Raw genomic sequence first — 25,725 nt, forward strand, 5'->3', positions numbered from 1 at the left:
GAGAGGAGAGAGAGAGAGAGAGAGAGAGGAGAGGAGAGAGGAGAGAGAGAGAGAGAGAGAGAGAGAGAGAGAGAAGAGAGAGAGAGAGAGGAGAGAGAGAGAGAGAGAGAGAGAGAGAGAGAGAGAGAGAGAGATTCATTCTCACCCTTGATGTGCAGATGACCTCTCTCATGTTGATGTTCATCCAGTTGTCACAGCTCACCAGGTGACCGTTGTACGTTTCACCATTTTTCAGCTCTACCAGCTGCAAAACACAACAGCCATGTCAAAGAGATGATACCTCTGGAAGTAATAATAATATAATAATAATGTTCATGATGCAAAAATACTGTAAGGAGTAGAATGTTCACACTATAAGATATTCAATGATTTGATTAAAAATAATCCCAATTAGCTCAATAAAATTTGCTTACAGTAACCTAACTCTTTTACCTGAATAATGCCATAAACTCTGAGTGCAATGTGGTACTGATAGATATATTGCCTGATAATATATCAATTTAAAAGAAAAGAGCAAAACCAACACTCACCATAGGATGGCTTTGGGCCGTTCTCAGCAAAGATAGTGGCAACTGTAACAAATAAGTTGGCTTAATTAGACAGCAGGTAGGTACCTAATAAAAGGTGATAGGCCGGAACGTCTCTTTCTAAAATTTCATTATTATCCCCACCATCTAATCTGGTAGGTACCTAAAAAATGTCTGCTTGATGCCCACACCTGAGCTTTGCAGGTAGGTATGTACCTATTAGGTAGGATGGGTAGGTTGAGGTACCATCAGGTCCAGTATGTACATAGGTACCAAGGGGCATGGAAACTACTTTCAGACTGGGGGGCACACCATAATAGATCAACCTGGGGTACCCCCAAGTCTAGTTTTCTCACTGGTTTTAGGCCACTTATTTTTCATCCCTTGACTTTTTCAACAGAGTATGAACACATTTGCATTAAGTGTGGTATTCCATTTCAAAGTTGTGGGGGCACTGCCCCATGCCACCAGAGTTGGGGGGGCAAGCTGCCCCCACTGCCCCCCCCGTTCCCGCACTTGCGTAGGTACCTTCTTAGGACTTGTATTGCCAGATCAGGCAAGAGCATGGTATAAAATCTTATGAATGGAACTCGGCAAAAGGTAGAAAAAAGGACAAGCTCCAGAAACTTTGCATCGTTGTACTAAATCAATATTGCCTGCGAGGACAGGAAAAAAAACAACAAAGAAAGTCATCACTTACCATGACTAATAAAAACTAATGTGCTTCAAAGCTAAACCTCAATAAGGATGCCTAGCAATATTATTGGCAGCGCTTATCTGCAATTCGTCTTTGTTAATCTATTTTTCCAATAAACTCAATACACCACAACAACTTCATCAATAGAATATGCGATGTGCACAAACCAAGCGTTTACGCCAAGGTTTACGCCGTTTACGCTAATGGCCATATCACACCCACACCGATCACACCGTATTTCTTGATGAGCTTCCAAATCTTTTTTTTTATGATAAGACAAATTTAGGCTAAAATGAAACATGCATTTGACACATTTAGTGAAACAACAATTCAGATTTCAATTCTCTGTTTACTGCTCACATTTCTGTAGTTAAATTACTAACAGTATCATCAAATTGTCCATCAACATTCAAACATCATAAGCTGCAAATCTACTTTGCATGTTTTTCATAAAAAAAATATTTTTTATGGCCACAATAACTTAGTTTTAATGCTAAAAAGAAATCCGTTTCCAAAATTTGTTCGATCACCGATCACGACCGAGGCCATAAGCGAAGTACATTTAATAGTCTTTGGCCATTCTTTGGCATGCTGTTGGCGAAATTGTATGCGTTCTTGGGCGAGTCATGAATATTTCGCCCAGTTGTCGGAAACGGTTGTTGCACTTGGCTGCACTCAAAGGCCAACGTGATCACAACTTTAATCCTGAATGAATCAAATGCGCAATAGTTGTAGAATATCAAGGAAGAAGAAATGAGAATTATAAATTTTAAACAAAAATGACGTATATTACAAATGAAATGAAGAGTTGTTAGTTGATTTTAAAAAATTCAACACCAAATATCCTTAAATAAATAATTTTATTCAAACAATTGCAGAAAAAAAGCCCCTCTTAAAAGCACGGTTAATTATATAAAGCAGATATTTATGAAAATTACATCAAAGAACTTTCAAAATCAGACTACAATAAGAATTGACTGGTGGCTAGCAAAGCTCTTGCTTTGCTCTTGCTCAAGATTCTTCAGTCCAAGGCCCTATCTATACACTGTGGCCCTATCTTCAGTCCAGCCAAATAGGGCCTGTTCCAGCGCCTCCAGAAACCTCCAGAAAGCTCCAGAAAGCTCTAGAATCCTCCAGAGAGCGTTCCAGCGCCTCCAGAAAGCTCCAGAAAGCTCTCACCAAAGCTCCAGAAACCTCCAGTAGCCTCCAGAGAGTTGGGAGGTCCAAATTTCTCTGGAGGCTCTGGTCTACAATTATGGCGCACATTTGACAATCACGAATGTAAACAAAGGACTTTTGACTGATTATTTTACTACTTGAATGTAAAGAATATTACATTGCTACAATTTTGTTAATCTTTCTTAATAAAATTGAAGACAAATTTTGCGTTTCAAGAGAGAACAATCGTCATTCTTTTGGTATATGTGATGCCAATCTCCAGAAATCTCCAGATTGCGTTCCAGCGCCTCCAGTAAAACCTCTGGTAGAGCCTCCAGTCAAGAATTTCTACTGGAGGCGCTGGAACAGGCCCATAGAGTCCAGCGCTTTGAGTCCGATGTTGAGAGATATTTGGCGTTTTGGGGAGAATATTATATGTAGCCAAGGATATGATATGTAAAAGCATTGGGCATAATTATTGTGATATCGGTATCCTGTAATATCCAATCACAATTGGACATTTGTTTCTGCTGGAGGTAAGGTGAGGTTATGTGGGCATGGGCTTTGGCTTGGCAGGACGTTATTGCTGTTCTACCACTGCTTTTCATCATTTTGCAGAATTTGTGACAGTTCCCTGCTTCAAGCATACTGCATGAAGGTACTTTCTACTTTTGGTCATGACGTATGTATGACTGTTATTACAGCTCTCTACATGACTCGAAACTGCTCTATGCGGTGTAGGTGGTGTGTAACCAGATTGGAAAAATCCATACACTACGCAGGATGCCTCAGAGACTGATACACCTGTGCACCAAAATTTTGGCAGACGTAATTACGCGGATGCTGCGTCATAATTTTGTTACGCTGCCTGCCGGTCGCTGTATACCTATGTTAATGGTAACATGTACAGGTCTCGCGAGATTAAGCGGTAGGTTTTGCACTTTTACATTTCTGGTTATATCTCAGGAACTAATCGATCTACCATGAGACCATTTTACACGATCATGGCCGGCTTGTTACCCAACAAGCCGATCACATCTTCAATACTTAGAAGCTTAAGACGACGAAGATATAGCCTGAAGTACAGTAAATTTTCTAGGTGCAAAACCTACCGCTAAAACCAGTGAGACCTGTAGGCTGTACCTATTTTTTCCGGTCTGGGTGTGTAATATGACTAAGTCTGCCGTATAAAGGCAAAACCCATTATGTTCGGGTGACCTCTGACCTGAGGGAATGGCCTCTGACCCGACATAATGGTTTTTGCCTTTGCACGGCAGAAGTAACTGCAGAGTCATTGCATACTGATTAGGTGTAGAAGCTGAAGCACCATAAAAAGAAGTGATAAAATACTGATGAAAATCAGTCATCTCTTGACTGTTCCCCTAGTGATTGTCTGTGAATTGCTGCGCTGTAAATAACTTACCGAGGGCCGTTCACTAGCAATTTCCTTTTAACATCATGCTACAATTTTTCAGTTTCTCATTGGTGGTACCTACTGGTTTATGCTTATCACCAATGAGGTCCTGAGATAGGTGGACACTTTCCATGTATGGAAAATCAGCAGATTGCTGATGAAATATACAGTGACCAAAAAAAGCTCAATAGATACACTCGGGGGCAGATTGATGTTCCACCACTCCCTACCCATCGGGCGACGGGCTCCCAATGGCTCAGCACTGGCCGCTGCCAGTGTTGCTTGCCCTCAGCACTGCTCAGCACTGCCTGCCAGTGCCAGTGGTGCCAGTGCTGCCACTGGCCGCTGCCAGTGTTGAGCCATGGGAGCCTGATGGGTAGGGAGTGGTGGAACATCAATCTGCCCCCCAAGTGTACAGTGATTTTTTTTTAATGCACTCATTAGTAAATATCAGTATTCAGTACAGCCAAATGCCAACCCAAGTACAGGTAGAGCTCAAAGTTTAAGGTGCATAAATAGCTGCTCACAGTTTTTTTTTTTTAGTATGGAGTGTGGCTGTCAATCTGCCCAATGCCCATTAAACTGTTTGAGCTAAATTTATAAGTAAAATCTCCATAAGCATAATCAGTGCCATGGATGAAGTATTCCAATCCATGTCAGTGCCTTGCTGACTGCTCTGTAACCTCAGCCTCTCACAATTCACATCACCACACTTCAGCATTACTCTGTTTCTTAACATCCCTCCCTCCGCAGTCTCCAGCTGAGGAGCTGCCTGCAGACCCACCATGCCGGGCAAGGTCAAGGTACGGGTGCTGGCCGGACGGAACCTACCGGTCATGGACCGAGCTAACGACACGACCGACGCGTTCGTCGAGATCCGGCTGGGCACGGTGACGCAGAAGACAGACGTGTGCCGACGCTCGCTGAATCCCCAGTGGAACTCGGACTGGTTTCGGTTCGAGGTAGGACATAGTGGCGCTGCCTGGTGTGTATTGTATTGTATTAAACATCCATAGAACATCCGCGATAACCGAGGCTAGTTGCTCAGTGTCAAACGCATGCACACGTTAAATACATACTGCTTAGTGCTTATGCCTCTTGGTGTCGGTTGAGGTGAGAGTTTCCCGGTAAGTTAATCTGTTTCTGTTTGGATATGTTATGTGTTATGCTTTCGAGGAAGTTTGATAAGCAGTCGGCGTTGTTAAATCGCCAACTTACGCAGTAAAAATGTCTTATCATATTACTTTTACTTACACTTGTACGGAGAATGTCTGTTCGTTGAATACCAAGTTTTCTGAGCGACAGCCTACTGGCTTTTCCATGGACAACTGGAGATACAATGATGTCTATTGATCTGCTGAGTCTCCCGCCCATCCACTAAGTGACCAACTGTAATGCTCCTGCCCCATCGATCAATAACCCCACTCCATGGGGTTCATATCCCATCTCCCGACCGTTACCGATATGCCGGGCTGTTTCTAGGCACAGGACAACTCTCTGCTGGATGATATTCCATAACTGGCTGACCCCAGGGTCCTCGTTCCTTCTCTGACACCCGCTAACCCATACTTCTCAGTGCTCCCACTCACACCCTCCACCGCGCCTGCCTGCTTATGTGTCTGTAGGTTCAGGACGACGCCGAGCTGCAGGACGAGCCTCTTCAGATCCGTGTAATGGACCACGACACGTACTCTGCCCACGACGCCATAGGCAAGGTGTACCTGAGTCTCAGTCCGCTGCTGGCTCCCGAGCTCATCAGCCGCGCCGACACGGCGCCCGCCGGGTCCGCAGGTCGGCAGTCCTCAGTTCTCCCCGCTGTACTTTGCATAGTTGCGTACCTATCGTAAATGTACTATCCCAAACCATATTGCGCTTCACTCGAATGTTTTCAGCTATTCGCTTTGCTAGCTGCATTTGTGTTGAAAATATTAGCTTATGCTGATGGTTTACACATAGAGCCATTACGAAAGCTCGTTAGGACTGTGCGCCTTTAAATGTCGGAAATTCCGTTCGTTTGCGTTGTGTCTGTTATTGATTGCAGCCATTAATTATTTCAGTTAAATAATTCAACATCTTCGACGTTAATCCATTACCGATTTCAACACACTTGTCCAATGTCCTTTAGCAATAAATGTTTATGTTCCCCTGATGTTTTATTCACCGTTGCGTATGGCTGCATCTCACACATCGCTTGTTAATTGTATGATCTTTGTATTGTTCGCTTCTAACGGTAACCTCGCCCACAGGCGGACCTTCCGTGATCTCTGGCTGGATTCCGATCTACGATACCCTGCACGGTATCCGCGGAGAGGTCAATGTCATGGTCAAGGTGGACCTCTTCAGTGACTTTAACAAGTTCAGACACTCGTCCTGCGGTGTGCAGTACTTCTCCAGTGAGTGGATGGTGGTTGCTCGGCGATGTCACGTACGTTTGCTTAATCGGACATTCCCTCGATGACATTTGTTTAGGCCAGAGTAAAACTAGCTAGATGCGCTCTAAAAAGATATGCATCCAATTTTCTAATTAATTTAGTATCTGTTCCTTTTCCCGTGTATCGTTCTGCGTCGAGCATAAGTAGCAAATCACCCGGGTAGAATGTATCGTTCACCGAGCTGGTGATCGTAGTTACGTCCCTGGCAGCGGCCCAAGGCAGAGTTCGGTTCGTCCCGGGTTGAAGTTGACCTATCGCCTCACGCCCTTGGCTCTACTCTACTTGTACACGGGAACGACAGGACATTGCCAGCGCTCGCGACAGTCGCGAGGTTTTGCCGGCGGCTGCGTCACAAAGTTTGTCAACCAGTCAACTTTTAGAACCGGATCACTTTTAGACGTTTTCATATCAGATTGCGCTACTTTAGTCCAGGATGTATGTGTTATGTCATGTCCATACAGTGATCACTCTTTTATCATAGCACGTCTTACCATACCAAAGATTCGAGCACGACCCAACATTGTCTACTCTAGACGCCTTGACCGCATCGATACCGCTGTTTTTCATGACTCGCTCTGTCACACCGACTGGAGCGCGGTTTTCTCGCGTGTGGGATTGACGGATCAGTGGGCTGCCTTTACTGAGCTACTCTTACCTATCCTGGACTTTCATGCTCCCTTACGGTGTCTCAAAATTCGCAACCCCTCTGCACCCCCTGCCTCGGACACCACCCTGCGACTCATGGCACGGCGCCGTGGACTTCTTGCCCGAGAGGGCCGGACTCCTGCCTTCCTCGCCCTGGACAAACAAGTAAAATCTGCTATACGTCGTGACGTTAAAAACGACATTGCCAGCCGGGTGAGGAGGCAGGGTCCGGCCTCCACCTTCCGTAACCTTCGGCAGGTGATCGAGGGCAAGAGGTCCACTCAGCGAGTCGTGCCTGAGGCCACCCCCAACGAGCTGAACGATTACTTTGTGGGGGTCGGCCCTCGGGTCGCGGCTGAGGTCCGAGACAGGGGGGAGCCCCTTCCTCTTCCTTGCAGACTACCTAGAGTAGGCGCCTGTGCACTCACCTTACAACCTATTTCCCTTCACTCTCTCCGATGTGTCCTTTTTTCCATGAAAAATTCCTCTTCTTCCGGCTCCGACGGTGTCAGCATCCGGATCCTACGCCTCTGTTTCGACTCCATCGGTCACGTCTTTCTCTACTTTGTCAACACCTGTCTCACAACCTGTGAATTTCCCGCGTCCTGGAAGCACTCTATCGTCCACCCCATCCACAAAGCGGGCAATCCTACTGATCCATCCAACTATCGACCTATCTCAATTGTTCCTGCCTTTGCCAAACTTGTAGAAAAAGTTGCTCAGCAGCAGCTGTACACCTACATGTCTGGCAACCATCTATTTTCCTCATCCCAGCACGGTTTCCGCTCTTGTCTCTCCACAGAAACCGCGCTCGCCACCGTATCCGATCACATCCTTTCTGCCACCGACCGTCAGGAACTCACTCTCCTATGTCTCCTCGATCTCTCCAAATGCTTTGACGTCATCGACCACTCAAAGCTTCTATCCAAACTTCAAACCTATTCTATCGATCCGACCTGGTTTTCTTCTTACCTCCGTGGCCATTCCCAATCAGTTTGCACAACTGACGGGCGAGGAAACCGAGTCCTCTCCGATCCTCTACCCAATCCTATCGGCGTGTTCCAAGGATCCTCGCTGGGCCCGCTCCTGTTCCAAATATTTGCCAATGACCTCCCTCTTTTCGCTCCCGGGGCGCACGTGGTGCAGTACGCTGATGATACCCAAATTCTACTTTCTGGCAAAAAAGATTCCCTCCCTCATCTCATCGCCACTTTAGAACAAATTTTGGACTCTTTTGATGCTGGTTTCATACCAACGGCTTAAAAGTTAACACAGCTAAAACTGAGCTCATCGTTTTTGGCTCGCGCCAAAATTGCCGCAGCCTGGATCCCATCTCAATTCGGTTCCGTGAGGACACGATCCGTGAGGGCCCCACGGTGAGGAACCTTGGCGTGGTTTTCGACAAGCACCTCACCTGGGACGCTCACGTATCGGCCCTCGTCCAAAAATGCAACGGTATCCTCATTGGGCTGTCCCACGTGCGTCACCACATCCCTTGTGAACTTCTGCCAACCGTGGTCAGCGCCTTGGTCCTCTCGCACGTCCGATATTGTCTCTCGGTTTATGGAAACGGGTCGGACAAAAACACACAACGCCTCCAAAAAGTTCTCAATTTTGCGCTGCGCGTTGTGTCCGGCCGAAGAAAATTTGACCACATATCGGACGTGCGAGAGGAACTGGGCTGGCCTACCGCCCGTCAGTTGTACGAAATCCACTCTCTTAACTTCCTTCACAAAATACGCTGCACCGAAGAGCCGGATACTATGTCCTCCCAAATCCTGGCCAACTCTTCCCTTCGCTCACGCTCAACCCGGCGGGACACTGATCTGTCTCTCCCACGCGTGAGAACCGAAGCAGGGAGGCGGCGCCTGCTCTACAGCATAGCCCAGTTGTACAACCGTCTGCCCCATGACATTAGACATCTCCCTCTGGGAGCTTTTAAACGCTCTGTTTCCGAGTTGTATCTGCGTGATTAAGGATGAATGTGTGATTTGAATTGTGTTCTGTTTGATGTGATTGATGAGTGTATCTTAACTTGTTTTTCCTTTTAACCGTGACGCGACACTCGGAATAGCCATTTTACTGTGGAGAGTGTTTTAACTGTCAAATACAAATACAAATACAAAGTATTTAAACCATCCCAGAGATGTTGTTTTTCATTAGGCTGAGTGCGTATGTGCCAATAGGGTATCGCTAAAGCAAATGATGCAAATACTTGTCATTGTTAGTGAATTAATGTTATTAGTTGTCTTTCTCTATAGTTCTCACATTATCTATTTTACGATGCCTTTTTTAAGTTCACCTCCCGTGTGCTTTCCCCAGGTCCGTGTGTGCCTGCTGGCCACTGCGTACAGGCCATGCTGGGCTTTGTGCACGAGCTGGTGGTGAATGATGACCCCGAGTACCAGTGGATTGACAAGATCCGCACTCCCCGGGCGTCCAACGAGGCGCGACAGACGCTCTTCTCCAAGCTGTCGGGAGAGGTGCAGCGCAGGATTGGAGTGAATGTCATCGAGGCCGGAGGGAACGCCGTCATTGGGTGGGTGAATGGCAGGCTGCTGTTTCGGGCTTGTTGTGAATTACGAAAGGAGAGCTTCGTGGGTCTTATCTTTTCTTGAGTTAAGAAATAGTGACGTACAAAACAAGCAGAGCTTGGCTTATTTACAAAGCTCAGGATGAGGGATACCTAGCAGCTTTATTGATCCAGAATGTTATTATTATGGAGTGGGTTTGGGAGGAAATCATGAACTCTGGCTTAGGTGTTTTTTTCCGCTGCCGGCTGTTGTATATCGATAGAGTGGGCTTATCTGATCATTACCGGCCGGTTGTTATTATCTCGCGTGTTTTTAATGCCTCTCTCTCCTGTTCTCCGTGCAGGTACCGTCAGTGTTTTGATCTGGAGGGCGAGACGGGTATCGTGGTGCGCGGGATCGGCACGGCCGTCAGTCTGGTGCGGACTGAGGCGCGCCCCAGCAGTCCCAGTCCGCTCAGTCGCCAGCCGGGCAGCGGCCGGGACCGGGACAGGTGAGTCGCAGTCAACTCTACAGTCCCCAGTTGGCGGCAGACTGACTGAGCTGACTCTCCCAGCTGATCCTATCACAGCTCCCTGGACTGCACTAGATGGACCGTTTACCTGTCAAAAGAAGGATATATGATATTGCAGCTAGATGTACTTAACTAGCCTTAGTGAGCCTAGACATATTATAATTATGACTTCAGCTTCTTTATATCATACCTATCGCATTGTAGCTTCCACATCGTAGTTACTGTATTCATAGCTCAATATCCTATCCTTCGGAATCATCCTTTCTTTGACTTCGTTGAGGTAAGGTTCCGTTGATCCGCTAGTAACGTAGCGATATGCCAGAATTTCCTTATCACGGATTCCACGCTAGCGTCTCGGAATTTTAGCTTGAAGACTACCTAAGTCTGCCCTGGTGACTGGGCAGTGTCAATAAAGGGTTCCTTTCTTATGTTGGTTTTCTTGGGCTTGTTTTTAATATTCCTCTGTCTTGTCTTTGGGGTGCTTTTTCATGTCTGGCTTTATCTCACTCTGTTGCTTGGAATGTGTCTGTTTTGGCTCTGCACGTCTCAGGGTCTTTGCTCTATTTGGGGTTGTCTATAATGGCACCAAGCCATGAATGCATATATGATCATCTCTGTGCTTTTATTATGGGGCTCATAATTGTATGCTAGAGTTGGCGCTTTGCTCAATGCACTGTATAGCGTGCAGTGTGCACTGTTTCTGCTGTCGCTCTGGGCAGTTCGGGGTTCACGGGCTGGCTTTGGGAACACGCGGCGAAGCACTGGAGGTCACCAGGCACGATCGGACCCAGCTTCCATCACTGTTTCTCTAAAGCTCTTCTGCATGATGTCAGTTCCCCGCACCCCCTCACGGCTAGCGTCGCTCGCTGGCCGGCTCCGTTCGCGCCTGGTGCTTCCCCTGCTCCGCCGCCGAGTTTTCTCTGGGTCTCTCTGTGGCTGTGTCTGCTGAGTGGCTCCGTGTCCTCTCTGGGTATCCGGCAGCTCTGCGGTCGAGGGCTCCGCCGCCGCGTCGGCCGGTCTCCGTCCCGTGCCGTCCGTACAGCTGATGCCGGCAACTCCAGAACAGGAGCAGCCTCCGGCGACTCCGCCCTCACCGCGACCGTTCGCCGCGCCGGCGCCGGCCGCCTCGCGAGGCATCCTAGCCGCCGCCCACCAGTTCGTGAAAGACAGACTGAGTTTCCGACGTCGCGGCTCGCGTCGCACCGGCGCGCGAGCGCTCAGTAGAGAGGCGTTTAGTACACCGAACTTCCAGCCGGTGATCGAGGCTGCAGCGAGGTATGAGAAGAAAGCCCGACCCGCCGGCCGTCGGCGGAGACTGACGTCGTCCTGTGATGGAACTCCTCGCAGACTGGGCTCGCTAAACTCGGTGAGCGAGGCTGCTGGAAGCGCCTTGGAAGACGGCGACGATGATGGTGATGACAGTGAGAATCCCAGTGAACCTGGCGAAGACACAGTTGAAGATGGTGATGATGATGATGCTGGTGATGCTGAGGGTGATGCCACTGGTGACGATGTTACTCAGAATGGTGATGACGGTGGTGACGCCGAGCGCGAGCGGCCTGTCATGGTGATCAGCTCCTCGGAGGACACAGCCAGCGAGACGGGCGACGAGGCGGAGCGGCGCAGCACCGACATCCCCAACTCCACGCTCCAGCTGGCCCTGGACAGTCTCAGCGCGCATGACGTGGTGTACATTTCCAGCATGAACATGTTAGTAGAGGTAGCGTCTCTCTATCCCAGCCTGAGCACCGATAATGCATGCGATGACAACGAGGAACCAGTGCTAGATCTTGAGAGCTTCTCACAGGATTACCTAGACAACCTGGATAACCCGGTACCGTACCCAGTCAAGTTCACCCTGTACCCTGATAGTTCGGATAGTCTTTCTAACGACGAGAGTTCTGGTGTTTGTGCGCCTGTGACTTTCTCCCTATACCCCGACAGTGGTGATAGTCTGGCCCGTTTAACTAACACGGAGGATGATCGGTCCGGCGACGCGTGCCCCGCCCCTCATCCATCTCCAGTTCCTTCGGGAGGCCTCTCTCCGTCCTCGTCCAAACCCGAGTCAGCCAGTGTCCGGTCCTCGGGGACAATGGTTGCCTCGCCAGCTGGCGGCTCGACCCATGAGGCTCCCGCATCTAGCGTCAGTGGGGACGGATCGTCGCGCGGGGCTCTCCCAACCACAGTCAGTGAACTATTCCGACAGTCTGGGATCGTGTGTCGCAGTGGTGACGTTCAAACGCTGCTGTCTGACGAGAACACCCCCGCTGCCTCCCGGCTTCCTCAGCGGGACAGTAGCGGCGATATTATGTGGTGTCCGGATGACAGTCAGCCCGGCTCGGCTGCCGGTAGTTTGGAGGTCGTCTCTCAGTTGGACAGCTCTGATAACCTCGCCTCACCGGCGCCGGACGAGCCCGGGTCGACGACGTCGAGCGGTGGCGACGACTGTCTGAGACGAAGGGATCTTTTTGGCCGGTTGACACCTCCACGCCGCGTTATGCGACACGTCGTATCGGCGCCAGAGGTGGTGATCGGCGCTGGTGCCCGCACCGGTTTCGCTCCGGACCCGTCACTAGCCTCTATGATGTCTGAGGACCCAGAACTAGCGGCCCTAGCCTCGCTGGAGTCGCTCCAGTCAGTCCACAGCGTATCAGACGTGACGCTAGGCCTGGCTGAGGACGATCCCCTCAGTTTACCGGGCGCTCCCGAGATGGCCTCACTGCACAGTGTCTCCTCTGAACAGCTACTTGCGCTGACAGGCCTCCCGGCAGTCGCCGTTGAAGCCTTGTCGCCCACAGCGCGCTGGGATGCCAGCTCTGACGAGGGCTCCTGTGATCCCGGTCAGCTGGTCCGCTCTCCTGAGATGGTGTCGCTGCTGGTGGAGTCCCCCACTCCCCCGGTGACGGCCCCCTCCCCGGACCGCCTGGTTCCCCCTCCGGTACCGTCCCGCCCATCCTGTCCCACTCCCGCCGCCCGCCCGTCTCCCTCCCCCTCCCCGCGCCTGTCCGGCCGGTCATCCTCCTCTCGCGTGAGTGCGAGCGGCGCCCCGCGACAGCGCCGCTCGCCGTACCGGGCCGCGGGCACCGACCGGCGCGCTGATGGCCCTCGTTCGTCTTGCAGCGACCCGTGTGGTAGTCCCCACCTTCCGCAGCCGCCCGCTGCCGCCAGTGCCGCCTCTGTCCCCGCCGTTGGAGCAGCCGGAGCGCCAGCCGCAGCGTCAGTTGGAGCGTCAGCCGGAGCGCCAGTTGGAGTCCCAGCCGCCCATACGACTTCGGTAGAGGGGAGTGATTCCGGTGACAAGCTCAGCCGCTCGCTGGAAAACGATACCAACTTCAAAGGTGAGAGAATAGTAGCTGTACTGGTATGACACCCACGGATGTAAACGTTTTTTTCTTCAAAAATGTTTTTTACATGTGGACACCTCATCATTACAACATATCACTACTGTGTATACTGTATAACGTATGTATTCTACATGTACAGTTGTATATTTGCACATACCTAATATGCAGTTGTATTGTATGTACAGTAATAACCCACCTCGGTATTAGGTGTTGGATAATCAGCTGTAATATAGTTATATAACTTGATTTCTAGGTGAAATCACGGTACAGCCCTCAGCAGACTGCGTGGTAGGTATTCTTTTTTCGACAAAACCGGTAATAACTCAAGGACTATGTGATCTGTCGGTCGGAATTCATTGCAAATAGAGGCACCATGCTCCACTCCTTCGATTGGGTCTATCACTAAACAAAGTATATGCTTTGTGTGGCAACAAAATGCAACAGTTTGTTTTGGGGGTAAAATATAAACTTTTGAGTTTTGTTGCCAAACTGGATGGAAAATGAATACGATGGTAATGCCCATCTAAGATGCGGAGTCTCGCGCGTTTTGCTGTTACGATTTCCTAGTGACCGATAGCATAGTATCCGCGATATTCTCGGTTTTGTCGAAAAAAAGAATACTTACCACGCAGTTTGCAGAGGGCTTTACTCGCTCGTATTGCCGAGTGCTCAAGGCTATATAGTGAAGGCCATCGACAGTCCTGCTTTTTCCACCATCCACCGTCTATTATCCCTCACATCATCTGCCTTCTGAATCCTGAAATGGTGTCTCCCACTGGCCACGGTTTTGGGCAGTACGTCGCCTGTCCTCCGTCTCCCCTTGTCCGACTCTCGCCCTCCCCCTCTCATCCACGAGCTTTCAGCCTTCAGCCCTTAGCCCGCCGCCCGCCGTTTGACCCTTCCCCCTCACAGCCCCAAGCAGCACTACGTCCACCGATTGCTGTCTTACGCCTCCCCTCCTTCCCCTTAAAGCCCCAAGCAGCACCACGTCCAGCGGCGCTGACACGAAGCTACTGGCCCAGCTGGTGACCACGTCAGCCCAACAGCGAGGCCAGCAGCAGGATAACTACGAGTCGGCAGAGTTCCCCTTCATCACACTGCGCACCTTTCCGTCAGGGTTCATCACGCATATCGGTGAGTTGGGACGGGGGCGGGATTGTAACACTTTATGCATCCACTGGGTGTGCATCTTCACTCAGTGTGGAGTCGACTGGAGGTATAGGAGGGATTTTTCTTGAATGGGTCGCAGTACCCGTAACCCTCAACTTCGCCATTCTTGAGTTAGACTTCCGATGGATGTTGGAACAATGTTATCAAATATTTTCTCAAGCCAAGTAGCCTCAAGCAATCGGTGACTTTTGGTGCCTAATCCTTCGTTGCTTGGTATGATGTTTTAATCTGAGTCTCTGCTTTGCTTAGCCTTCTCCCAGACACCTTGTCTACATCTATGCTGACTGCTCATCGCTCCTACTATATCGCCGTCCTACTTGTTATATCGCGTTGTCGTTTCTAGCATCGTTTCGGGCGTAAAATGACCTTAGAAGTCGGCGCGCCCTAAAGCCCCAATTAACAAACAAACCCCTTCCCTCCGACCCCATCCGCAGGCGGCACGGTGAGCGCCCGCTCCGTGAAGCTTCTCGACCGTATCCACCACCCTGAGGAGAGTGAGACGCGGGACGCCTGGTGGGCTGAGGTCCGGACTGAGGTCCGCTCACACTGCAAGTCACTGGCCTGCAACGTCGTGCTGGGATATGAAGAGGCCACCACCATCTGGTGAGGAATTGTGGCGTGAAATGTGATCAGAGGTTTGTAGCAGTGATGATTAAAAGAAACTTTTTCCCTCGCTACTTTAGATCACTTACCACAAAGTGATGAGGGAAGTAAATAACTGCATTTTGCAGACGGATACCTAAGCTCAATGCAAAATCAGTCCGTTTGTAATTCGCATTTGCTTGTTCATGTGTGCAAAGTAACTGACAGACTTAATGTTGCCGTAAAGGCTAAACAGGGACGTGAAAGAGCCGCGGCCATTCCAACGAGCGGAAGGAGCGAATTTTATTTCCGATTATATCTAATCAGGCAGCGGCTGATACAATGACCCATCAAAACATCGGTCTCTCCGCGGTTCTCCCAGGGATGACGCATGTGTGCTTAGCCTATGGCACGGGTCTGACCTCCACCCTTCCCCTCCTCAGGGATGACGTATGCGTGCTGAGCGCCTATGGCACGGCTGCCACGGTCAACTTTGCCGCGCTGGGTCTGTCGGAGCCACTGGCGGCCGCCCGCTGTGACTCCCGGGAGGTGCGGTCCGCACTGCGACTGGACGCCAGTCTGACCAGCCAGGTACGAGCGTGGCGGATCACTTTACTACCAATATACGAAAGCGATGGATAACTTTGGTAACTTTGGTTGGTCTCATTAGACCGAAAGGGCCAACCCCCCCCCCCCCAAAAAAAGGATAACTTTACCAGGCAGATACGAGGGTGGCGGATAAACTATACTGTCCAGATACGCCGAGGGTGGCTGCTAAATCGACCAGCCAGGTATGAGTGAGGCAGACTGCTATACCATACCAGACAGACAGATGTCGAGGGTGCTGCTACCCTGATTTGTCTAGCATATTTACGGAATTACTACTTGCTGGTAATATCGTTCAAAGCCCTTCTGCTTTCTGCAATGTGCCAGCAGCATCCATACTATTTTATGTCGGCTCTTTTCATCTACTAAATATAGTTGACTGTTTTACAGCCACCTAAATACAGCCACCCGGTGCTTATTCAACATGTTCTATCGCCCATGCTCTCGCCACAGGCCCTGGTGATTCTGGAGGAGCCCGACTCGTCCGTGTCCAACTGTGCCCCGTGTCACCTGCCGTACAGCCAGGGCAGCGCGCCCGCGTCGGCGCTCCAATTCAACTGCGCCGTATGTAGGTATGTACGGGACCGTCAACAGGGTGGTACTGACTGCCTTTTTCTAGGTTATAACTCGCCTATTCGCTCCCGCTCGTCACGTGACCTAAGGTCAACTTTTGACCTTTCGACCTTTCGAGGTCAACATACATATGTTTCGATGCGGATCGACGAGAGGATCACGATGGTGCTATTGGTTTGTTCCTAGCTGGGATACCTTGAAAGTTATTCGAGAAAAACTTCATATATATGTAGTGCCGCAATTTTGACTTCCTTTTTGCTCCTGTGACGTCATCTTTGACCTGACCTGAAAATGACCTCAGTAAAAATTATAGACCTTATCCGTTTGTACCCTGCAACGTTTACCGCTTGTCGCTATCTTGCTTTATTCTCGAGATCTCGCTGTCGCTCCCGCTCGTAATAATGGACAGGTCATAAAAATGACCTGACCTGAGGTCAACGCAGGGCGATATCCACTTTTTTTATTTTCGCATATGAATGACAATTGATAAGGCTTTAATCGTCATCAGACAAAATTGCAACTTTCAGTGGGGAAAATATCAAGGTCACTCTTCGAAAAATGGGTCAAAAGGTCACGTGATCAAAATTTTCAAAAATTGAAAATCAGAGATAGCCAAAATGTTTGTTGGCTGATTGTGAGTTGAACCATATAAAGTTTTTATCGTAGAAAACCGATAGTTTCTGAGTTATAGGCCGCCAAACATAGGGCTGCAGCGCGACCTCCAGGAATTGCCCGAGGCTATATCTCGGAAACCGTTGTTCGGAGAAAAAAATCCTTGCCACAGCTGGCTTCCCCGCCCATCACAACCCCTTACACCAGTTTCCAACGAAAAATAAAATATGAGGGTGCAAATTTAATCTTTTATTTGTCGATTTGTCGTGGGTCCTATGCAGTTTTCTGTTTATGACTGACGCGCGCAGTCTACACGGTTTGCGATGCTGTACTGAGTCGGCGTTGTCTGCAGTTTCCGGCTGTCGGTAACACGAGGGTTGACGGTAACATCCGGGAGTCTGACGAGGTTCGAAGTTGTAACCGTACCCTTCTGGCCGTGATTCCAGGAAGAGCAAGGTGCCGGACGTGGTGTTCAGCACCATCGAGCCGCCCGGAGGATTGCCCGTCACCGGACGCGGCTGTCTCGTTCAGGTGAGGAGCGCAGGCGCTGAGGCTCGTGACGTGTGACTATTTGTTATTGAACCACCGGGGAGATTGCCGGTTACCGGCCACGGCTGGCTGGTCCAAGTAAGGGCCGTTTGACGCCGGATGACGGCATCTCAATTTATAGCGATTTTAGTTGAATCATTAGCGGGGTCAACTAGAAGACGGGTCGAGATCTCATCTCAGTGAATGTGTCACTTTCCGTAGCTCTTGAAACACTTATGGACTTTCTTTTTTACTTGCATATCATTTCAGTAATATAGCCTCCAAAGTCCGCGTCGCTGCCTCGCCCGAGTCTGTGTACGCTCTGTAAATGACGAGCCTTCTTATTTACACCTCTTCCCCAGGCCCGCGTGTGTCGAGAAAAAGCCGACGTCAAGTCTGAGGTTTTGGCCAAGGAGGTCTCTGACCGACTACCGTTCCTCGAGTACGAACTGCACCGGCAGCTGCTCACCAAGCTCAGGATTCTCGGCATGAATGCGCTATTTGACCTGACGGTACGTTGGAAGTTTGATCTGACATGAGCGAAAGGCTGCTGTTTATTTAGGGAAAAGGGAGCGTAGCTGGAACAATTTTTTTTCATTCCCGAAGCATGATCTCTCTCTCTCTCTCCTCTCTCTCTCTCTCTCTCTCTCTCTCTCTCTCTCTCTCTCTCTCTCTCTCTCTCTCTCTCTCTCTCTCTCTCTCTCTCTCTCTCTCTCTCTCTCCCGCGTCCCCATGTAATCTAACCCTCCCTCCCGTTTTATGTCCACAGATTCAGCTGTCGATTGGTGAAGAGATTATGGTGGCTGTGGCCACAGCGACTGCCGTCTACCTGTCTGCCCTGCCGCCGCCCGTGGTGCCTCGGGTCACATCAGGTCAGTGATGGGGTGACAACGTCGTGGGAGGGATGTCTGGTTTGTATTTACGACAGAGTGTCTGTCTCTATTTCTGACTGAGTCTGATAAGATTTGCATGCTTGTTTTGACCTGATTGTCTGTTTGTATGTTTGTCAATGCCTATTTCTTAGTTGAGCTCTATCTGACCTTCGCGTCTTTCTGCATCCACAGCCGTTAATGACAGCGCCGACCGTCTCGCCGAGACGCAGCGTCGGATCACAGAGACTGTGGCCAGTAACCGGGAGGCGTTCAACATCTCCGACCAGGTAGGTGTGCCCTCACCGCGCTCCCCACGCCGCTCTGCGCCTCAGGCGTCTATCGACCCGTCCCGCTGCCAATAGACGCCCCGTCCGCCCGTGTCGATCATTGATTGCGCCCGGTGCGACGTTATTAGTTTTGATCCGGCGGCCTCAGGCCGGTATTGACGGGCGCATTGAGTCTGGGTGAGGCCCTGTGAATGAGATGAATAGGTGGCACGGCCTCTGCGCAGCATAGAACGCCGCAAGGCGTTCGCAGATTTCTATTAAGGATTGAAGCAGCGCCAGCAAAGCCAATGCTTTCATCGTTATTACCTGCGTTATAATGTGGTCGTTTTAAGATTAAATTTATATATCTTTATGCACACCGAAACATTTTGTGTCGAATGCCTCGTTCGCTAGCGGAGCCGTTCTGAATGCGCTTTCAATGTTCTTTGTTCCGGCATCCTTTGTCTTTTCCCCCTTTCGACTGTCGCACTCTGCGTGACCCGCTTGGTAACTGCTCAATACTGTAATTGCATGGCACATATCCGCTTCATAATGGAGTGGAGATCCCCAGCTTCTTACCATGCCCTGAACCCGACATTTCCCCTCCATTTCCCTATCCTGTACTACCCTGCATCCTGTAAAGGAATGTTATAACCCTTTATTTTATCATATCTCTCCCCTGTCCTCAGGATGAGAGTGGGAGGACGTCGGACGAGGAATCAGAGGACGAGGAGGACAAACCGGAGCTGGACCTTGCAGCGGGAAACAAGGACGCCTGCATACTGGAGGTGGGATGGGGAAACCGTAGAGCTGTGACCGTGGGAACGCAATAACTGATCTGTGGTCCTAACTAGGGTGCCGGCTGGGGCAGAGTACCGTGCTCCTGTAAAAAGGTGTTGACCGCTGTGGTTGTGATGGGGCTGAGGCGCATAACTGGCCGATGCTGAATATCTTTTTACTTCTGGCGACCTGTCGTGACCTCTTGTGAACTGAACAGTGAGCATGCTGGAGTATGCAGTGTAATCGTAATTCGTAAGTGATCTCTGGTGACTTGTACTGTATGTGGTGATGGATCCTCTACAAGTGCCCACTAGTGACCTCTTTTCACACGTCTCTGTCAGATGGACGACACAGAGGATGCGGACCTGCTCTCCATGCTGATGAGCCGACCTCCACCGGAGCTGTTTGACCTCGTCTCGACGAGCAGCGTGCCCGGGGTACCGGAGCGACTGCTGCTGGATGACCGGCAGCTGTTCACGCGGATAGTGCGGACCAAGCTGAGCAGCGCCTCCAACCGGCAGCTGGCGCAGACTGTCGAGAAAATCATTCAGGTGGGCGCCGTTGGAGCGTGGTGAGCTGGGATGGTTGGAGGCGCGGCGATGGGCCGTGGAGAAAAAGCATACAGGTGGGCGTCGTGGAACGTTTGGGAGGGGTGGCGATGGGGTGGTTGATAGTATTATGGAAAATATACAGAAATGAGCAATCTGAGGTGATGAGGTCAGGTGCCATAGGTTGATGCATGTTGATAAGATCAAGTGGGATGCCGAAAGGAATGACCTATAGCTGATCGAGGAGCATTGTCTAACCCCTCCCACCGTCCCATTCCACCAGGGTCTGTACTTCAAGCTGCGAAAGCTGGCGCCGTGCGCACTGTGCGGCCTTCGGTTCAGTGTCGATCTGCCCGAGGACGACGAAATCCAGATATCCGTGTATGGTACGTGGCGCCGCCTGGTGGATGATATCTCGTGGTGTCAGTTCGAGATTCTGTTGGCTTTCTGAATTGTCCGATAACAACTTGCCAGATTATTTGTCGATGTTCATATCCCGGTAAGGTTGAATGGTGAGCATCAACGTTAGGACTTCTCGATGTAGGTTGAATACAAGCGAACAGAAACGCACATCAGCACAGTATCTGAAGTCCTGGCTGGAAGTAAATTTGTTATGCCTGATATCCCAACTACACTACCAACTTCCGTCAATATATTCCTCCTCGCAGACTGATCACGTTCTGTATCATCTCCGCTTCCCCTCCCTAGGTGCGGCGCTAAGCGTCAGCGCCCCTCTCAGCAAGCAGGCGTCTCTGCGCTCGGCCGGCGCGGAGAACGGTTCAGCCGACGGCACAGGGGAGGGTCCGGTTGGAGACAGGTCGGCCGGCCGGGCCGGCAGTGTCACCGGAGCGCTCAAAACTCAGGTGAGGGAGCGATGGAGGAAATGGAAGCGGCATGGGAGAGGGTTGTGTAAGACTGGACTCTGGAGGATGTAGCAGCGTGTATCTAGTGATCCAAACTTATCGCTCCTATTTTTACCTGTTCTTCTCAAGTTTGCAAGCAGAGGCAAGTGAAAGCTATTTGAAAAAAATATATAGTCAATGTTCTTGGAAGAAAATTAATGCATTGAAGGAAGTCAAAGCTTTTGTGTGTATGTTCAAAGTTTACCGAGATAACTTAACCGTGCACTTTCAGTGTTCATTATGACGTCATTGTTCCATCTCCTCTCGTTCAGAACTCACTGTGGCGCGGCGACTATGATGTCATTATTACGCCACTGCCGCACGTCACCGGCGGAAAGGTGGAGCGCTGGCTGGGCAACCTCAACTTCTTCTTCATTCGAGAGTGCACCGGACTCAGAGAGGTGAGTCAGAGTGGCGCTGTCTTCGTAGCTTTTCAGGCAGACGGGCGATAGCTGAAGTGTGAGTTATGAAGTTCTACGTGGTCTTGCCGACTTGCCGCACGGAAAGCCTGTGGTTCAGCCCTTTGCAAAGGTAAAACCTTCGGCTATGACCCATGACCAAAAATATCCGGTTACCGACAAACCTGTTTTTCCTATATTCTACAACAAATACCCGAGCGCTGTTCGGCAGCCGGCTATTTTGTGTGCAGGGTATGACGTATTTCGCGAGCCGACGTCACAGGCGGTGACGTCGGCTCGCGCGCGAGCCGAGCGCCAGCGACAAACTAACGGGAACCCTCGGACACCCTCGGGGCATAAACCGCGGAGTAGCATATGGAGCGAGTCTTATAAGGAAAATTCATATATTTTCGTTTCTCAAATGATAATCAGGGTGTCTCTTACCTTTTTACATATCATTTAGGCTTACCTAACACTTCAGTTGCCAAATATCTGCAATTTATTCAAGCGAAGGTATTTTCAGTAAATATCAATGGTATAGACCGAAATCTTTTGAATAAAAACTCCAACCAACAGAAATAAAAACACCTTAATTTATTCCAACCATTTCTTCCAAATAAACAACATTAAAACTCACTTTTACACACATCATTCATAATAAAGCATACTAACACGCCGCTTTTGACAATTGCGGCGTCGAGTGGCGCGCTGCTAGCGCTCTTTTTCGATCGCAGAGACCCTGCACGCGCGCGAGCACACTACGTCACGTCCGGGGGGCACAGGTATATGAAAAATCGCAGTGACGTAACACTTTCCTCGCTTCTCATTGGTCAATAGCCCGTTGCCGGGGTAACGTGCACGTATGTGAGCGCGGGCAAGAGTACTAGCAGGCCGCCGATCAGGGCTCCGGCTAACGACGGACCTGTTTTTCTATATTCTACCTCATCTGGCCAACAGTCTAATGTCACCTCACCTGCCGGTTGTTTTTATCGCACCCCTTCTCCCCTCGCCCCCTCGTCCGCTCCCTGCCACCCCAGCTGTCCTTTCCCATTTCCCTCCCTCCTTTCATTTATCTTCTCTCCCTCGCTTTCTCCAGGCGTCGGCCGCCCCGAAAGCCACCCTCTTGTTTGTCACCGACGAAGCTGTTTGCTCAGGTGTCCCCTACTGCCCACGTGGTCGCGGTCTCCTTTGAAGATCCTATCGTGGAATGCCGTAGTGGTTGCTGAGGGCTGAAGTGGACACCGGTTAATGGTAGGAGACGCTACCCTTGTTCAGTCGCCCCCCCCCCTCCCCTAGTCACGGATGTTTTCGAAATTCACGGACCATGTGGGACCCAGGTGGTCCGCCGATAGGGTTTCCGGGCGCGTCAACAGCGAGGTCATTTGTCAGAGTGGACCGGCCTGTCCGGCTCCGGCTCGGCGCGGCACGTATGGTCGCCATGTGAAGGGTTTTAGATAGATGATATGACGCCGCCGGTGTCCGGGTAACAGTCTTCTGTTGTGCCAGCTGGTGCAGGATGGAATTTACCCGGTGTGAGAAAATGCAGCCATGTCGTCGATAGTATTCAAAATCCCGAATCCACCCAGAATCCATATTTGTTTCTAAAGATTGTATATGTAATGCCACTCAGCGAATCAATCCCCGTCGCCTTTGTCAGGCTTTTTGCCTGTCTCTGTGGCCAGGTGGACCGATCCTTGTGCCTATATTTTTTTTTGCGATGGCGGTCTAAACTAACTTCGCTGTATGTATGCGCGACAAGGCTGGGTTGTCTTAATTACTTGTCCGTTTTTCCGGACATGCCGAATTGAACTGGCCTATGTCAGTTTGGGCGGCGAGGTAGGCGGTCTTGACTAACGTCTTCCTCTTTCGGGACAGGTGGGAGGTCTGAACGGCTTCATGCAGGACCTGATCACCGAGGTGCTGGCTGTGGTTCGCGCACACGTCACTTCGCTTGGAGGGAACGCACTCGTCTCCTACTTCATGTCGCAGTGTGTGCTGCTGCCCAACCCGCACAAAAACCAGGTATGCTACTCAGCTGCGAAACCCGCACAAGTGACAAAATTTAGTTGCCGGTTGCCGTCAATCTTTTGCAAAGAATCAGGTCCGTTACATGTCTTAATTGTGCTGTGTGGATTTCATGAATCGCCGCAGTCCGCATATCTTCTGTGGTGCCCAGGACCCATCACTTCATATTCCATTATCTCAGAGTCGACATATGCTTTCACCCCATTTATACCAATGCGACTGTCTCTCCACAGTCAATAAAAGACGACTGGAACTATTTTCGTGTGCCTTTCGATTGGCTAGATTCGGTGTATTGGTGTTTAGGGATAGAGTTCTAACGGCACCCCCGTTCCACCCCGCAGGCGCAGTGCCTTGTCAATGTCGGCGGCGACGCAGTGCTGGTCGGCCACGCCGCTCGGTCCGACGACGGATGAACACGGGTGCCACCAGCAGCGGTGGAGGCTCGCAATATCACAGCTCGGGAAGTGGGACAGTTAACGCGCCGGTACGGTCACGGGAAGACATTTCTGACCACGGGACCGCGTGAGTCAGGCCAGCGAAGTTTGTTTCTAAGATAGATTAGCGGCCAGTGGAGCTTCGTGATGGCTTAGTGACCGCGGAAGCATCCATCGCTCACTCGTTAAGTGCCCCGTTTATTCCGCTGTTCTCGCCTTTGATAGTCTACCATCGAAAGCATTTGCGATTGCGAGTGATTATAGAACGGTTTAATGTTCTGCCTTCAATATGTTATGGGTCCCTTGCAGTAACGGAGTGTCATGTTGAGCTCAATTTCGGGTATGGTGTAGTCAGCGAATTTGTCTCAGAGTAGATTGGTCAGTGACCTTCGGGCCAGGGTGGCTCGTGTTGCCATGACTGTTGGCTGTTAGACTGAGATGTGGGCCTTCTTTGACGCATGTAGGACGTCGGACCAGAAGAGTCCGATGGTTAACGTAAGTTAATGTTGAAAAGACTAGCACCAGTATATGCAATTAAAGACATCGAGCGCCGACCGTCGCAACGCCAGTTTGGTACGGTGCCGCATATCGTAATGTACGGCACTGTATGACACGATATAGTAATACACCGTGCAGCATAGTACGATATGCTACGATACGGTACGGTGGGTATACTATTGGGCCTGTATGGTGCGTTGGAACACTAAATGGTGCGGCCGGCCCGGCCTATCTGCCTGTTGTCGCCTTGTCCTGACGACCAGTCACTATTGCGTGACGACGGCCGTGCCGCGAAAGTGCAATATATTACCTTCGCTACACGCTCTTTTAGGGGCGGGACGAGACATAAAACACCAACTTAAAAATGGCAAGGAACTTGTTTAATATTAATACACTCGAATATAAAACATTGAGATGCGCTTTGCGTTTGTACACTCAACTCCCTTCACTACCACACATATTTAGCGTCTTAACGCGTAACTACCACACTACAACGCACAGTTCGTGACTTAGACAACGCTTGACTTAGACAACACATCTCTCAACGTGAGATAACAAATCTGATCAGCGGGTACTATCACAGATACACGGGGATCAGCCGGGTCCCATCCAGCGCCGGCCAGCACTCCACTGTTCTAGGGAGCCCCCAACCACCCAGGTTAAAGGAATATACACCTCGTCATGTTCAGCCTGCCTGAGACTACGGCCAGCGTCTAACCGTGTCACGAAATGTCGCGCAGGACATCGAACGCGCCGACTTGACATATTTGATAGCTACGGTACAACCGCGTCAATGAAAATCATCCGAGCAAGACTGCTACACGGCGACGATAGAGAGCTTTCGATATTGCTTTGTTCTTATTTAACATGGTATTGTTTTCCCTCTACATAGTATCTGTGGCTCTATCTGCCTGTCTGCATGTCGGTTGTATGTCACCAACTGCCGTCCGATCACTGATGAGCTTCTAACCAGTACCTACAAATATCGCACGAAATGTCCATCGAACAAACTGAAAGTAAAAAACAAAAGCGAAGAAATGAAAATTGGCGAGTACAGCTTGGACTTGACATCACAGGCCCTGCTGCTGCTGCACCGACGGTCTAGTTCGCCGTGGGTGGCATGCCCGGCGTTTAGGCTTCTCTCGAGTACTGAAGCGTTTCGCTATTGATCAGTCTTGTCTAAATACTTGTGCGTTAGACATACATCACATGGCCTGTTGACCGCCGTGTTCCCGTAAGTACTTGAGCCTGTAAGTACTTGAGCGCCCGGCTATTATTTACAAGTTTTAGGGCACCTTGCCGTCGAATGGGCTTCTCTTGAGTACTTGTTATTTGTATACCATCTTGCTATCAGCCGGGCTTCTCTAAAACAGTTCTGAGCCTGAATGAACTGTTGGCTTTTCTTTAAAGCATTTGTGCGTCTCATCGGACTTCTGTTCAACGCTTGAGCGCCTTGTCATCCAGCTGGAGCCAGAAGTCCTTCATGTGGAGCTGAAGGAACTCTTCGAACTTCTCATCCAGTTCCCTCAGGTACTTGTGCACCGGTGTGCCCCTCTGCAACAAGAGCGAAGGAAGATTTCGGTTTAGTGAGAACCCTACAGTAACGCAGGAGGCAAACATAAGTTGTCAAGATACAAAGTAGTGTACACTACACAACACTACCAGGAGA

General features: G+C 50.2%; 2 protein-coding genes across 11 annotated transcripts in view; one reads left to right on the plus strand and one right to left on the minus strand.

Annotated features, from left to right (window-relative positions):
• Positions 1-2,734: 2,734 nt before the first annotated feature.
• LOC122389658 (C2 domain-containing protein 5-like) lies at positions 2,735-24,374 on the plus strand. 7 transcript variants are annotated; one of them, XM_043381875.1, is made up of 23 exons: positions 2,735-2,923; positions 4,550-4,758; positions 5,422-5,587; positions 6,043-6,189; positions 9,196-9,412; positions 9,751-9,897; positions 10,900-11,628; positions 13,087-13,256; positions 14,235-14,396; positions 14,867-15,035; positions 15,458-15,605; positions 16,074-16,192; positions 17,252-17,336; positions 17,696-17,845; positions 18,103-18,205; positions 18,398-18,492; positions 19,161-19,259; positions 19,593-19,802; positions 20,083-20,185; positions 20,508-20,662; positions 20,974-21,102; positions 22,975-23,121; positions 23,466-24,374. In XM_043381875.1, exons 2-23 carry the CDS (start codon positions 4,582-4,584, stop codon positions 23,535-23,537), a joined length of 3,699 nt encoding a protein of 1,232 aa, XP_043237810.1. In that variant the 5' UTR covers positions 2,735-2,923; positions 4,550-4,581; the 3' UTR covers positions 23,538-24,374. The 7 variants fall into 7 exon arrangements, with proteins under 7 accessions (XP_043237810.1, XP_043237811.1, XP_043237812.1 ...); XM_043381876.1 differs by having other exon boundaries at positions 2,735-2,918; XM_043381877.1 differs by lacking the exon at positions 10,900-11,628 and having other exon boundaries at positions 13,039-13,256.
• Positions 24,375-24,414: 40 nt separating this feature from the next.
• Positions 24,415-25,725, minus strand: part of LOC122389659 (histone-lysine N-methyltransferase 2D-like) — a 33,650-nt gene continuing 32,339 nt past the window's right edge. For all 4 annotated transcript variants that reach the window (XM_043381885.1, XM_043381883.1, XM_043381884.1 and 1 more), the window contains one exon: positions 24,415-25,610. In XM_043381885.1, coding sequence (XP_043237820.1) covers positions 25,494-25,610 — 117 coding nt within the window. In that variant the 3' untranslated portion in view covers positions 24,415-25,493. The remainder of the gene's footprint in view (positions 25,611-25,725) is intronic.

The sequence above is a fragment of the Amphibalanus amphitrite genome, unplaced genomic scaffold (genome assembly GCF_019059575.1).
Source record: "Amphibalanus amphitrite isolate SeventyFive unplaced genomic scaffold, NRLGWU_Aamphi_draft 000367F_arrow, whole genome shotgun sequence".
NCBI lineage: Eukaryota > Metazoa > Arthropoda > Thecostraca > Balanomorpha > Balanidae > Amphibalanus > Amphibalanus amphitrite.